This window comes from Oreochromis niloticus, linkage group LG10, assembly GCF_001858045.2.
Source record: "Oreochromis niloticus isolate F11D_XX linkage group LG10, O_niloticus_UMD_NMBU, whole genome shotgun sequence".
In the NCBI taxonomy this organism is placed as follows: Eukaryota; Metazoa; Chordata; class Actinopteri; order Cichliformes; family Cichlidae; genus Oreochromis; species Oreochromis niloticus.
Window position 1 is genome coordinate 454,077 of NC_031975.2, and position 15,841 is coordinate 469,917.

A 15,841-nucleotide genomic window follows, 5' to 3' on the forward strand; every position below is an offset into this window, starting at 1 on the left:
AAACCTGGAACTGTGAAGCTTGTGATACCTGACTGACACTTCGGGGCCCTGAATAAACTTTTACAGTGCTCTGCACTTGGGTGATCATCAATAGGACACATACCAAAAACAATCAATAAAACAAAGCAAATGAATTTCCCTTGTGAGATATGGGACAGTAACCTTTAATGTATCAACTTTAAACTGGATACATTTAAACAAAATCTGACATTAAGCTTGAAATAACCCGCAGCACTGAGACCACACTCAATAAAAAAAAAAACAGTTCACTTGACTTAAAATGTTTCTTTTATTGCTCTGTGTGCTAAATCACCAGATCTGGTTTGTTCTTTAGAGATTTTTAATCCCCATAACAGTCATCTGATAACATCACTGATTGCAGTAGGAGTCTGTTTTCTAAGTTTTGATATACAGTATGTTTTAAATAGTAGAGAGCAGTTCTGATGACCTAATTGATTAAAATAATGAACCTGAGATCACTGTCAGGTGATCTCAGGTTTGAGAAGCACCATGGGACACAGAGCACTCACACATGCGGAGGCAGTTTCACAAGTTTAATATACAAACTCTGGATTCATTTGCAACAACAAAATTAAACTACAGGCCTTGTTTACTCAAACAGAACTCTTACCTGTGGTACATTAACAGTCTGAACACTGCTGGTTAGTTTCACTGTGCATCTGTAGGACATGAGGGACCATGACACTGGGACCAGATTTACTAACCGTCTCAGCAGCACAAAGCTTTCTTCAAATGATATCAAGGTAGTGGATTTGCTAACGAGGCACACGAGTATGAACGTTGTGGAAGGGAATGTTTTGTGGCTTACTTTTTGCCAGCTGTATTTTTCCCTTACACGAGGAGAAAATTAGAGTGAATCGCTCAGACATGCTTCACTAATGTTTGCAGTTTGCATGTATGGAAGTGTGTGAACACAACAGTTGCTGCTCGCCTACCGACCAACCATAAAAGTGACAGATACTCAAAGTCCTCAGTTTAATCAAACAGTTCATTTCAATTCATTTCATGCTCGGCTTTACACACTGGCTAATCTAAACTGATGGAATTCACATTAACGATGCATACAGAGTATTGTAGAAACACATTTGGTACTTGCTGTATTTAATAAGGGTACAGGCACAGGCTGTTTAACATTCTGCTCTCTGGTTTAAATCTTTGTGTATTTTCGAGGCTGCGGTGTGTGATCCAGTTGAATTATGTCATATTGTACCAAGGTGTTTTAATAATGAACAGAATTGTCGATGAAACTAATGACATAAAACATATTAACTGTCCAATCTGGTTGTTAAAACACTACAAGCCCAGATTCAGAAGTCTACAGGAAGTACCTGTGGAAAGATTTTTCCAATCTAGCCAGAGCAATGTTCATCCATCACCACAGACGGCCGTGCAGAAAACGATAGCCGTGCTGTTACTGCCAGTGCAAATAAATGGCCTGATTACAGGAATGTAAGAAACCTTTTTCTTCCAGTTACTATCCAGTCCACACACTCAGCTGCTGTGGCTAGGATGAAATTCCTCTCGTTATAAAGTAAAATGACTTTGATGAATTGATTCTGTGACACCTTGGAGCACTAAAATGATTGTTGAACTAGCATTTACCCACTCGGGCTTCTGACCGCTGACCTTGTTTCCAACATCATCAACATGTGTCAGAATCACTCTGTTGGTGAAGTTGTCCTTTCGGTGGGCAACCTTTGAAACACGTGTGACAGAAACTTGAATGTAGTTTCTCACGTCTTCTATCAAACGCTGTGAGCGGACAGGTGCAGGCTGTGAACATGGAGGCTGTGTGGATGTGTGGCAAAGGGAAGAAACAGAATTCAGGAGGTTTTTCTTCTTGTTCTGCTAATGAGAATGATTTACAATAATACAATTATTTTAAAATAATACAATTTTGTCGTCTTATTGTGTGGAATAAGTGTTACAGTTCTGGTGGCATGAATGATTCACTGACAGAGACCCTCTCCAGGATATCTGCAGTATTCTGCTTCATGTTTGAGCTGTTTGGGGAAACGCCTCCTTACTGCTGAAACCTTCATATTGTTTCAGTAAATGTGTAATTGTGTATACTATGTTGTTAACATTGTGACCTGTGTTTGCTTGTTGAGAAATAGTCTTGCTACTTTAAAACATCCGAACTGGTTTTTGGTTGCACTTAGACCAGTTAGTGGGAAAACTGTGATTTGTGTTATAAGAAGAACTTTAGTGTATAAAATATTTTCTTATTTCTTTATTTTCTTTATTTCTTAGGGTTCAGTGAGCAGAAGACTTATACGGGTTTTACTGCAGAGCTACAGGAAAAATAGGAACAGACACACACGCACACACACACACACGCACACACACACACACACTCACAGAGAGCAGCGGGCGGAGAGACAGACAGGTCTGCTGTCTATGTTCTGATGTGATTGTGCTTGAATAGTTGTAGGGCTGTTGCTCAGAGGGCCGTGGAAACCGCGTGAAGTGGACGTGGCATTCGCGAGTTTGGACTGCAGCTTGTGTAGGCGCGTGCCGTGGCACAGGTGAGAGTGGAAAGTTGACAGGGCTGGGAGTTGAGCTGCTGCTGCTGATACGGGCACAGGAGGCCCGGGACTCTCGGACCTCTCCGGCACTCAGCACATCGCACTGCTGCGACACACAGCAAGTCGTTCTCACGGAAACGCCGTGTTTCTGACTCGTCGCGTGTTTTCATGCAAGCAGCGTTTAACTGAAAGTTCTTCAAATGAAGGAAAAATCAAAGAATGCTGCGAAAAAGCGCAGAGAGAAAGAGAACGGAGAGTTTTATGAGCTGGCCAAGCTGCTGCCTCTGCCGGCGGCCATCACCTCCCAGCTGGACAAGGCCTCCATCATCCGACTGACGAGCAGCTACCTCAGGATGCGGAGCATTCTCCCCGACGGTAGGCACCCGACACCCTTTCATTTGTAGCCGATTCAGACCAGAGGTTTTCTTCCAATAATAATAACAATAATTATTAATAAGTATTTTGTTAGTTAGATGGTCACAGTAGGTTAGAAGTTTAAACACTGATGTCTGCTTCAAACGCCGGACTCATTTATCAAGATGAATTATTTCATTAGTGCCCGTAGGCACTGGGGCAGTGCGGGAAAACTCTGTCAACACTCAGAAAGTCTGCTTCAGTCACCTGACCGGCCCGTTGGTCGTTCCCGCGTGGATTCTTACCGAGTTTGAAGTCTAATCCAGCTGTAATCCACGAATGACAACAAAGCTTCATAATACAGATGCACGAGACGTGGATTTCTAAAGGCGTCATAGACGAAAGACAGAGTCCTGCTCAGGGACGCCGCTGTGTTTCAGCACAAATGTGTTCTCATGCTGAAAGTTCAACGGTTTATTATTTGGTTTGATAATATTATATACAAATAGCATGTAATACTACTACTACTACTAATAATAATACTAATACATTTGATTTCTAGGCGTGACCTTACATTAGTACAACAAAATAAAAACAAAAGGTAAATGTAAAATAAAAAAAACAAAAATGAAAGTATAAAAGCTAAACAAGGTTAAAATCGACTTAGAATCGATGGTTTTAAGACGCGATTTAAAAGTAGAGAGGAGGTCTGTAGTCCGGAGATCTGCTGAAAGTGCATCCAAAGTCTCGGGCAGAACAAGTCCCACGGTAGCCCCACGGTAGTCCCACGGTAGGCCCACGGCAGGCGGGCAGGTGGAACAGACAGAAGGGAAGCTCTCCGTATGGAGACGATCAGATAAATATGGAGGAGCGAGGTTATGAAGCGCTGTTATTATTATTATTATTATTATTATTATTATTATTCTCTCCAGCAGAGATCGCAGCTTGCATTCTTTTTACATTTTTAAAATGGGTTTCAGCATCCAGGCCCATGTGAAGCCACATGTGGCCGGTACTTTCTGTGGATCTTTGACAGAATGACTCGTGTCTGTGTAAATGTGACCGTCAAAGTTAAACGTGTTAGCAGTGCTGAGCCTGTGTTAAAGTGAGTGCAGAGATAAGCGTGGGCCTGTTACTGCACGGCTGAGGCTGCTTTTAATGAAGGAAGCTTCGTTTGTCTCTGATTGTACTGGTCTGCATCGCTCTGATACGGACAGCTTATTTTTTCTTCTGCTAAATGTTTATTATGTTCAGTGTTTAGTTTGGCATCATCATGAGGCAGTTATTGTTTATTTTGCGCTGATTCAGAACATGCCGCGTTTGGCTGAAGCTAAACGCTCCACATCAGGAGCCTCGGCATAATCTGACAGCATTTATCCCGCCTGATAGCTGACATCAGCGTCATCTGTTAAAAACGAACAGGATTACAACAACTGTAACTGTAACAGTTACAAATCAGGACTCTTGTTTTTCTCTGTTTGCAGTTAAAAAATAGAAAATATTTCATTCAATTGAAATTTCAAGTGGAATGTAAAGATGAAAAAACATCTTTTTGTATCAAAGTGTGAGTTTTACATGTGTTAAAAAATATTATCCACATACCGAGATATACATACATTCAGAAGAAATACACAAGTATGCATTTCACTTCTATTACTATCAAATACACGTTGAACTATATTTGTCACGTGATCTTATTGCGTTATTGATTATTATTAATTATTAATATCTGTTATTCGTTTGTAAAACTGTTCTGGTCTCATTAGCTCATCAGTGTCATTGTCCAAAATGAACTTTGAACTCAAAGGATTGAAATCAAGTTACCGTCACATTAGTTTGACTTTGAAGAAAAGTAGGAATACTCACCATACCTGGCATCGAAAGACTGTAAATATACAAACATTCTTTACCTTACATAATTACATATAATTACATGCTATTATAGTAATGTGATTACGTGACTTTTTTTTAAGTGTTGCGAGTCATATGACCTATTTTTCTCTATTTTCCTTCCATTTAAATGAACATTACAGTGTGCGCAGTATTAGGCAAAATGCACTACTCTTTAGTCCGCACACGTTCTTTTTATTAAAAGATAGTGTCGTTTCAGCCTTCTGTGAGTAATGAAGGGAAGTGTAACCTGTTTTCCAGTTGCTCCTCCTGAGACTGTTGCAAAATAAAAACTCTCTGTTGATTTTTTTATTTCCTCAGTGGACGCTTGGCGGGCTGTGAGATGACTCCTATTACTGTTTTACAGTTTATTTGAATGGTTTAATATTTTGTTTTAAAAAAACAACAACCCTAATTTAAATGTAATATAATTTCAAATACCAACATGTCCAACTGATAAATGTAAAAAAACAAATAAAAATAAATGTATGAAATGTATAAAGCATATATATATATTCTGTTTTTCAAAAGTAAAAGCTATAGTATTGCAGAGTGGAACTGTATGATGTCAGTACTCATGGTGAACGTTACACAGTGGCTATTCTGATTTTGCTATTTGAATTCATTTGTAGTTCCAGTGGCCTTGGGGAAGAAATCATACCTCGGTTTGACCTCCGATGGGTGCTGAGGCAGCAGGTCACTCAGGTGTCTTTGCAGAAGAGAAATGAGCTTCTTGTGCTGTTTATGGCATTATATTTATATTGTAAGGTAGAGAGTGAACAGCAATCCAGAGAAAATACCAACAATCTCAAACTGAGGTTGTGAGAAACATTCTTTACTCTTTACGGTTTATTTGACCTCTAATAGAGGATAGCATTATTTTTTTTACTGGAATTCAGAGAAAACTTTTTGCATTCCCAGAAACTTGATCCTGTTTTTCTGGATATTTTCAGACCTGGACGAAAAGAATCAACTTGATTTCTGTGCCCAGATTCTCGAGCATGTTTCAAGACAAGCTTTCTTCAGTATTAACACGTTGTAGAGTGTACCTCACTTTTTTTTTTTATTTGTTTCACTTGTCTCAATATTGATTTTAAAAAATGTGCTTTTGATGTCTCATTTTGTTGGATACTTTTCATGTCTTTTAACAGCTAAAATGTGTCTCTCCCAGATGTATGGTTAAATTTCATGATAGCAGCATGAAACAAACGTACACACATTTCAGTCTATTTAAAGCTATTTCTTTCTCTTTTCCATGCACACACCAGTCCACAGCAGAGCCTGGAGTCAGGAGGGATTTTGTGGTCATCAGCTTAATATAGGATGTTATTCTGCTGAGCGCATGTCTGGATTACTGGCATAGTTAGAGAAATTTAACTGGATCATTTTTGTATTAATGACACAATAACACAATTCACTCCAATAAGTAAAAAAAAAAACCCCCCAAATCAAACGTTGTTCTCCTTCTTTTTTCAATCAGTTACTTTGTGTTTCTCACATCTCTTCACTCACTGGCTTTCAGCAGATTTCATGTGAAATAACATTTGATATTAAAAGCAGAATTAGTTCTACAAACTGCACTGATTAGCAGAAACACTGGTTTACAGTTCTGTCTCAATGTCTTTGCAGGACCTGACTGTGCAGAGATGAACTGTTCCATATTTATGTAGCCTGAAAATGTTTCACTTAGTTTCCAAGTTATAGATTTAAAACCAAACCAAAACAAAACTTCCACTGTGTGAGTGGGACACCACCATGACGACATGACAAAAAAGAGTTTAGATGAATTATGTCAAGCCTTAACTGTTCAGGACAATTCTCATATTTTATCTGCCTCCTTATTGTCTGTTTTCAGATTTTCCCACACATACTGTGTAAATATGGCACAGCACATACAGTAGGTAGTAATTAGTTCCATTGTGTATACAAAGAAGGATGCAGCTCAATAATGTTATTAAATTATAGAACACTGTAATATTTCAGAATATTCAGAATACTCCCACTGATTCATTTTTGTATGTCAGCTGGCCAACATACAGAATACACAGCTGAGGGCTCTGGGCAAATCTCATACATAGGTAGGAGAATACTCTTGGAAAAGGAAAGTTAACATTAGAGATTTCCTTTTGATCTGAAAATTTACACGGTCCGATTCTAGAAGAACAGCAGTGGTTCGATCTGCTCCGGTCTGCGTGCCAAATATCCTTGAACCTCGAAGCTGCTCTCCGATGCATCCATCACATTATAAATGTGTGTAAATGTTAGATAGAAAGCACTTCAATGGAAAACAGAAACAAAGAAAAACGCACATGTATGAATTCAATGAATGAGGAAAGTTGTGTAAAGTGCTTTGAGCTCTTTTGATCCTGTATGTTAGACAACAGCAACAGTCTACTCAGTGTCACAAATATTGCATGTTTTTACCCTTAGTTAGACAAATAAATAAACAGTTAGAGTAGAAAAAATGTGCCAAATATTCTAAAAGTTTTTCTGAGATTAAAGATTTTTCATTTAATTCCGCCCAGATTGTAAAAAATACTAAAACACCAACTTGTTTTTTCTTCCAATGAAAACAAACAACGACAAATTTCCAACAACCTTTTATATATAAATCATGACACATTATTTTAATACTCTTCTGATGGCATTAGTATCTAATAAATAAAGTTTCCTCTGCTTGGCTTTGTAGTGAAATAAAAAATCAGCATGTCTGATGCTTCAGTTATTTAATTTTATTAAGGTCGGCTTCATTTGCCCAAAAACTTTGTGAAAGAATATTTTCTTCATGTAAAAAAGAAAATGAATGTGTGACATTAACTTTGTTCTAGTGACCGTGTGTGTTTTTCAAAGATATATTTTTAATTTGTTGGGTAGTCTGTAGTTTGTGTGACTGATGGAGCCAGCCTTTGTCTCTCTGATTGTGTCTGTCTCTCTGTGCAGGTCTGGGTGATGGATGGGGGCAGTCAACAAGGTTCAGTCCTCTGGACAGCATGGCAAAGGAGCTGGGTACCCACCTTTTACAAGTCAGTATAGCCAATAACCCACCATGTCACCGTACTATGCTCTTACACAGTTTCCTCTAATCACTAACTTATCACGTGTTGTATGAAACTGACGCCGTGTGTAAAATGAGATTACTGCATGTGAGTGCTGGTGTGCTGGTGTGAGAGCTAAATTTGGACTTAAACGATTTTGTTAACTTAAATGATTTGGGTTCCTCTGACATTTGCATTTTACACCACATCTGGAAATGACTTTTTAATGCAATGATGCAATAAATATGGTCCTCATATCTCTGCAGAAGAAAGATAAGAATATCAAATGAATTATATGATGTGAAAAATTATATAATATTTCTTATTAACATTAAAAGATTTCAATCTTCTTAACAAGTATATTCTCTGTTGAACCTGTTTTATGAAGGACTCACATCAAACTTGAGTTGATGGTCAAAGACTGTTCTGTTTGTAACAATGCCTGACTTCCACTTCACAAATTTGGGTAAAACAGGGCCATGGACAGGCTCAGGACCTTGAAGCATGGGTGGATATAGAGAAATTTTATTAGGGTGGCATGGAAATCAAATGGGGTGGCCAAATCAAAGCCTTTCAAAAAAAACAAACTCATATGCAGGTGTTACATATGGTTAAAATGATTCAAATGCAGTAAGTATACACGTGTTTCTATAACTTAATTATTTTCTGTAGCCCACATAATTAAACATTTCAATTACATAACACATGTGAATTTTGATTAGATGTACTGTATAGCCTGTATAATTAAAAAATATGTAGCCCAATAAGTATAAAATCCAGAAAGCTACACAACATGGGGCAGTTCATATACAAACACAAGTCTAACTGAAGCTTTTGTTAAAAAAAATAAAATTGTTGCTTAAATTTACACCAAATGTCAGAAATCTGCACCATCATGAACAAAAATTTAAATCTAATTTTTCATTATTTCACCCTGTGAGGTCCAAAATATAACTGTCCAGTTTTCACTCCTTTTGATTTTACATTTGTATTTCACCTTCAAATGTTTTTTTTTCCTTGCCTTGCTTGGTGTCATTCTCTTCAGCTCAACCTCACGTGTCTCAATTTACAGTTATTTTTTTCATTGACATATTACATTAACACAACTGATCTGAAATCACACACAAAATATAAAATCCTAGTAGTAGTTATATTATTTTACTGTAAAAAACACAGACATGTTTAGTAAATTATTTTCATAACTTGAAATGCAAATATAAAGTGTACATTTTGAAAGAATTGTGCACAAATTTGTAAACAATAAAGTTATATACAACTATTTATCTATGGTACATTTTTCCACCGATAGGAAAGAGGTGGCTTTTGTTCTTTCTTTACTGTTTTTCACGCTGTCCTGAGAAAATGCTTTTTTTTAACCGCTTATACTTCGTTTTTTTAATCATAACTCTGAGTTTAGTGTCCTGTCATTAAAATTTAAAAACTGGTGTATACTTTGAAGTCCGAACTTTCAAAACAAGCTGAAACACAGACTCAGCGTGGCTGCAGCTTGTTGCTATGGGCTGAACCATTTGTTAATGGTGGTGGTGATGGTTGTGGTGGTGGTGGGGGCATCTATGCAATGTATTCAGTTTTAAAATTCAATTTTCAATTCAATTATATTAATTTTAATTGTTCCTGGGATCAAAGTGTTAATGCTACCTTATTTTAATAAACAACACTGCCGTATGCATAGGGGTGGCAAGAGATCATTTTAGGGTGGCACATGCCACCCCCTAGATCCGCCCCTGCCTTGAAGCAAGGACAAGAGGACAGTGTCATCAGAAAACGTAATTATAAATCTTTTCTCATACCAAGTCCAGCAGCTGTTGGTTTACATACTAAAAAGAACTGGTGACAGGACACAGCCCCGAGGTGAACCAGAGCTTGACACGACTCTGACGGACACTTGTCCATTAACGAGGACCTGTTGAGCTCTGTCAGTAAGAAAGTGTAAAATCAGCATTAGGAGCTGGTCTGGGAGTTTAAAATAAGAGGCACGTCTCTCCATCAAAATATGAGGTTGAATCTTATTAAAAGCTGAGGAGAAATCTGCAAAACAGATGCATGAGAACTGGGTTTTTCAAAGTGCTAATAGACTTTATTTAATGTGAATAGTTTAGCGTCATCCACACTTACTTGGTTGATAAGCAAATAGCAAAGGATCAAGTTTTCCATTAATAAAGGACACAATAATACTTTTTTAATACTTTTACTTTTCAAAGGTTTCCATTACTAGTCATGTAAGTACAACTGCTATGCATTAGCATACTGATTAATGGAGGGCATATTTTTAATTCCCTGCCAGGCAGCTGTAAGATTTTTATTTCTATAATTCACCTCAATTTTAGCCTTATAATTTGTTTAGCCTTTTTAATTTCGTACCTCTCAGGAGACAGCTTTTTTCTCAGGAACATCTCCACATCTGTATATCAGTTTCTTTGTTATTGATGAATGCTTTGATTTCCTTGGTTATCCAACATTTGGGTTTTGGATAAATAACTTTTTAGTTGGAGTCCACACAAAAGTGATATATGATGAGACAGATTAACAGAGATCATTAATGTTGTTACTAGAGATGGACCGGTATCGGTCCGATACTGACCTAAATTACTGGATCGGATATCGGAGGGAAATAAAAAATGTAATCCGATCCATTAAATATCATGAATGCACCTCACAAAACTTGCGACACGGCGTAACTCAGTTCATAACCTTAGCATGTTGCAGCAGTATGCGTCACGTGATAGAGCGGCTGTGTGTATTTGTAGCATCGCTACCAAACCGGCATTTCATTTCCGAGAAGGTTATCCCAGAGAAGTAAAGCAAGCGTGTAAGTTCATCTCTGAATGTTTGCAAAGCATTCCCATGTTAAGCTTAACAACCGATATATGGAGCGACTGCCTCTTCTCTATCTCTCCCTCTCTTGTTGCTACTTCAATCATGAAACTGATCAATGATCAGCTGATCGGCTTTTCTGTCGCAAGTCCGTCTCTCTTCTTTGTTTTTGGCCCACTTTGCACCAGAAAGAGGAAACCAGCGGCTAAACAACAGCAGCACGTTTAAGCTTGATAAGCTGTTGTTAGAATTTATTTAATTGTGGTGGACCACTGGAGGGCTCCACTCACACCCAGTCCTCAGGAAGTGTTGTTGTTATGTTTTGGAGGGAAAAGAGTTCAGTTCTGTGGTGATGAGAATAAACGACGAGTGATAATCGAGAGCTCTCGTGTCGTCTGTGTTTACCTCCACATTGGTGACCCCTGACTCGAACATGCTGCAGTCCGATGGTGGCACCGACTCCGCTCTGGATGCATCAGCAGCCGCCAGCCCTCTGCCTCCGGCTGCGGCTGCGTTTGCTGTGCCGCTCGAGCTGCCGGACTTTTGGCTTCACGATCCCCCGTCGTGGTTCGTGCACGTGGAGGCTCAGTTCGCCCTTCGTGGCATCTCGGCTGACGACACGAAATATCACCAGGTGGTGGCCTCTCTCGACCCGCTAGCCACCCGTCGTGCGTTGCCTCTCCTCCGGGACCCACCTGCCCGAGGGAAGTACGCCGCCCTTAAGGAGCTGCTTCTTCAGCGCTATGCCCTCTCCGACGCAGAGCGAGCCGAGAAGCTCCTCTCCCTCTCAGGCCTGGGTGGCGGTACGGCTCTCGAACTGATGGAGCGCATGCTGTCCTTTCTCGGTCCGGACGACGGGGGATTCCTGTTCGCCCACATCTTCCTCCGACAGCTGCCGGCGGCCGTGAGAGCCGGCCTCGCCAACTCTCCACTTCTGGGCACGAAGGATTATCGCTCCCTGGCTGAGGACGCGGATCGTATTCTCTTGGCTACCCGTGCTTTCCACGATCACGACCTAGTTCCAGCCTCGCCTCCTACTTCCCCGCTGACCTGCCCCGACGTGTCCGCTCCTTCGCTGGCGGCAAAGGTCGCGGCACAGCCACACCGCGGACGGGACCTCTGTTTCTACCATCAGCGTTTTGGCCCCAGAGCGCGCCACTGTTTGCTGCCTTGTGTTTTTCCTACCCTGGGACACGGGACCCGACAGCGCGCTGTAGCGGCCGCGACCGCTGGCGACAAAGAAAAGCTGCTCTTCATAGAAGACTCGCTCTCCGGGAGACGTTTCCTGGTCGACTCCGGCTCACAGAAGAGCCTCGACAGTTTAGCAGCGGGCTGCGGACCGCAGCTCATTGCGGCTAATGGCTCTCCCATCGCAACGTTCGGGGAAAGGTTCGTGAGTGTTTGTTTTCATGGTCGGGATTTCCAATGGACTTTTGTTGTTGCCGCTAGCTCTGTTCCTATTTTGGGCGCTGATTTTCTTTGTGCTCACGGACTGCTGGTCAATGTCGCTAACAGACGCTTAATCGACGCCCAGTCTTTTTCTTCAGTACCCTGTTTCACTCGCGCCATCGAGCCCCTGAATCGGGCTAATTTGGTGACTTCTGGGAATGTTTTTCAGCGTTTGCTCTCTGAGTTCCCTTCACTGACTGTTCCTAATTTCTCAAACACGGCAACGAAGCACGGGGTTGAACATTATATTCCGACGGTCGGTCCCCCGGTGTTCGCACGCGCGCGCCGCCTTGACCCCGCGAAACTCTCCGTCGCTCGGGAAGAGTTTGCCGCCATGGAGCGCCTCGGCATTGTGCAGCGCTCGAATAGTGCCTGGGCCTCTCCGCTACACATGGTGCCCAAGTCCGACGGTCGGTGGCGGCCGTGTGGGGATTTTCGCCATTTGAATAATGTCGCGGAGAACGACCGTTACCCCATTCCCCACATATAGGATTTTTCCGCCCACCTCGCCGGCACCTCGATTTTTTCTAAAATTGACTTAGTGCGGGGGTATCACCAGGTTCCCGTGCGCGCCGAAGACGTCCCGAAAACTGCCGTTATTACCCCTTTCAGCCTGTTTGAATTTTTGCGCATGCCGTTCGGCCTGAAAGGCGCCGCCCAGACTTTTCAGCGGTTGATGGACTCTGTCTTGCGCGGGCTGCCTTTCGTCTTCGTGTACCTTGACGATATATTGGTGGCCAGCTGTTCTGAGAGTCAGCACGCGTCACATTTGCGTCAGGTTTTCCAGCGCTTGGCGGCACACGGCCTGATCGTCAACCCGTCCAAGTGCCAGTTCGGCTTGCCGGTTCTGGATTTCTTGGGCCACCGCATTTCCGCTGACGGTGTGGTTCCGTTGCCGGACAAGGTCCGGGCCGTTTCGGCTTTTCCGCGTCCCGCGTCCGTTAAAGCACTGCAGGAGTTCTTGGGGATGATCAATTTCTACAACCACTTTCTCCCCAGAGACGCGCACCTGCTGCAGCCTCTCTATGCTGCCTTGAAGGGTAAAACTGCTAAGGACCCGATTGATTGGCTCCCTGAACGCATCCAGGCGTTTTCTGATGCCAAGGCCGCGCTGGCAAACGCCGCCCTGCTTGCCCACCCGTTTCCATCGGCGGAGATCGCGTTGACCACCGATGCGTCGGACGTGGCGGTGGGCACAGTTTTGGAGCAGCGGGTCTCCGGTGTCTGGCAACCGCTTGCCTTTTTCAGTCGCACGCTTAGGGACAGTGAGCGCAAATATAGCGTTTTTGACAGGGAGTTGCTGGCCCTGCACCTTGCGACCCGGCATTTTCGTTTTTTTCTCGAGGGTCGGAGTTTCACCGCGTATGTTGATCATAAACCCTTGACATTCGCGATGTCCAAGGTCTCTGACCCGTGGAGCGGGCGCCAGCAGCGCCAGCTGGCAGCCATTTCCGAGTTCACAACTGACATTCAGCACGTGGCTGGTAAGTCCAACTGCGTGGCCGACTGTCTATCCCGCGTGCTGGTTTCTCCCGTTTATGTTGGCATAGACTTTGACGCTATGGCCGCTGACCCGGACGTCCTTGCCCTTCGGTCTGAGCAAACGGGCCTTGTACTGGAGGACAGACCCGTGTGGAATGGCGGGCCTAGCCTGCTTTGTGACGTTTCCACCGGCCGACCACGCCCTGTAGTTCCACTTTCGTGGCGTCGTCGCGTTTTCGACTCCCTACACGCCCTCTCTCATCCAGGCGTCCGGGCCTCGGTCAAGCTGGTCAGCTCTAGGTTCGTTTGGCCGGGCCTTCGTAAATCGGTGAAAGAATGAGCAGCGGCGTGCATCCCATGCCAACGCGTTGAGATCCATAGGCACACACAGGCGCCCCTCGAATCCTTCCGCGTTCCAGGGAGGCGTTTTGATCATGTACATGTGGATCTGGTTGGTCCCCTGCCGCAGTCACAAGGTTTCACGCACCTTTTGACTGTGGTGGACCGCACAACCCGTTGGCCTGAGGCAGTGCCTCTGGCGTCCACTACAGCTGCAGCAGTGGCCAGGGCATTTTTGTCAACGTGGGTTTCGCGTTTCGGTCCCCCGCCGACATCACCTCAGACAGGGGCCCCCAGTTTGTTTCCGAGCTTTGGTCTGCCATGGCTGACGGCCTGGGTGTCAAGGTCCACCGAACCACTGTGTACCACCCGCAGGCCAACGGGATGTGCGAGCGTTTCCACCGGTCGCTTAAGGCCACGTTCCGTGCTTCTCTCACAGATGGCGACTGGGTTGACCGCCTCCCATGGGTTTTACTGGGGTTGCGCTGCGCGGTTAAAGAAGACCTCGGGGTTTCCCCGGCTGAACTTGTCCTCGGTCAGCCCCTCCGGGTCCCCGGGGAATTCTTGCCCGAGTGCCCACCCCCGTGCTTCGCTCCCTCTGTGCTGTCTCTCCGTCCCCCAAGAGACTCATTTTCTCTTCCTGGCCCAGTGCACTATTGTCTGCCCGACACCTTTGTTCCGAGGTCGTTGGACTCTTCGCAGTTTGTTTTCGTCAGGCATGACGCTCATAGGCCTCCGCTGCGTCCACTGTATGACGGCCCCTTTAGGGTTATTCAACCGGGCCGGAAGCATTTCCTTTTGGACTTTGGGGGTCGTCAGGAGACTGTTTCTATTGACAGGCTTAAGCCGGCACATGTACTGCAGGATGATCAGTTGGTGCCGGCTCAGGCCCCGGCCGTGGCCGCCCGCCTTCCACTGGACTGGACAACCCTGCTTCTTCCTCTGGGAGCACCCCCCACCTGGCAGGGCCCGAGCTATCTTCAGCTTCTCAGGCACATTTCCCCTCAGCCAGCTCTCCACCTCCCCGGTTCAGCCGTTCTGGATGTTTGATTAAGGCAAGGGTTCTGGACTAGGGGATGACCCTACTGGGTGTTCGGGGGGGGCATGTGTGGTGGACCACTGGAGGGCTCCACTCACACCCAGTCCTCAGGAAGTGTTGTTGTTATGTTTTGGAGGGAAAAGAGTTCAGTTCTGTGGTGATGAGAATAAACGACGAGTGATAATCGAGAGCTCTCGTGTCGTCTGTGTTTACCTCCACATAATATTACTTTCTACACCAGGATCCTTTTCTACGCAGCTGACGGCTGGTAACTGTGCAGGGGCGGATCTAGCAAAGTTTAGCCAGGGTGGCTGATAGGGCATGAACAGGGAAAAGGGGGCACAAAGACATACTTTTCTTTCTTATTCTCATTTAAAATGTCTGGTATGTCTGTATAGAAGTCCATTAATAATAATAATAATAATAATAATAATAATAATGATAATAATAATAATAATAATAATGATGCATTTTATTTGGGGCGCCTTTCAGAAACCCAAGGTCACCTTACAAAGAACAAAATTAATAAAGGGAACAATAGTCATAAAATACATAAAATAAGTTAAAATTGCAAAACAGAGCTTGACAACAGATAAAAGCAGCACTAAAGCGAATAAACTAGTTTAAACAGATGTGTTTTGAGCTGTGACTTAAATACGGAAAGGGAGTCAATATTTCTTATGGTAAATGGCCTGTATTTGTATAGCGCTTTTCTAGTCCCTAAGGACCCAAAGCGCTTTACACAACCAGTCATCCACCCATTCACACACACATTCACACACTGGTGATGGCAAGCTACATTGTAGCCACAGCCACCCTGGGGCGCACTGACAGAGGCGAGGCTTATGGCTGGAGGAAGAGAGTTCCAG

At 43.4% G+C, this 15,841-nt stretch overlaps 1 protein-coding gene across 2 annotated transcripts in view; it reads left to right on the forward strand.

The window, feature by feature from the left end:
- The first annotated feature begins 2,291 nt into the window (after positions 1-2,291).
- The window catches only part of sim2 (SIM bHLH transcription factor 2), a 61,049-nt gene continuing 47,499 nt past the window's right edge, over positions 2,292-15,841 (forward strand). For both annotated transcript variants that reach the window (XM_013265971.3, XM_025911065.1), the window contains exons 1-2: positions 2,292-2,924; positions 7,734-7,816. In XM_013265971.3, coding sequence (XP_013121425.1) covers positions 2,750-2,924; positions 7,734-7,816 — 258 coding nt within the window. In that variant the 5' untranslated portion in view covers positions 2,292-2,749. The remainder of the gene's footprint in view (positions 2,925-7,733; positions 7,817-15,841) is intronic.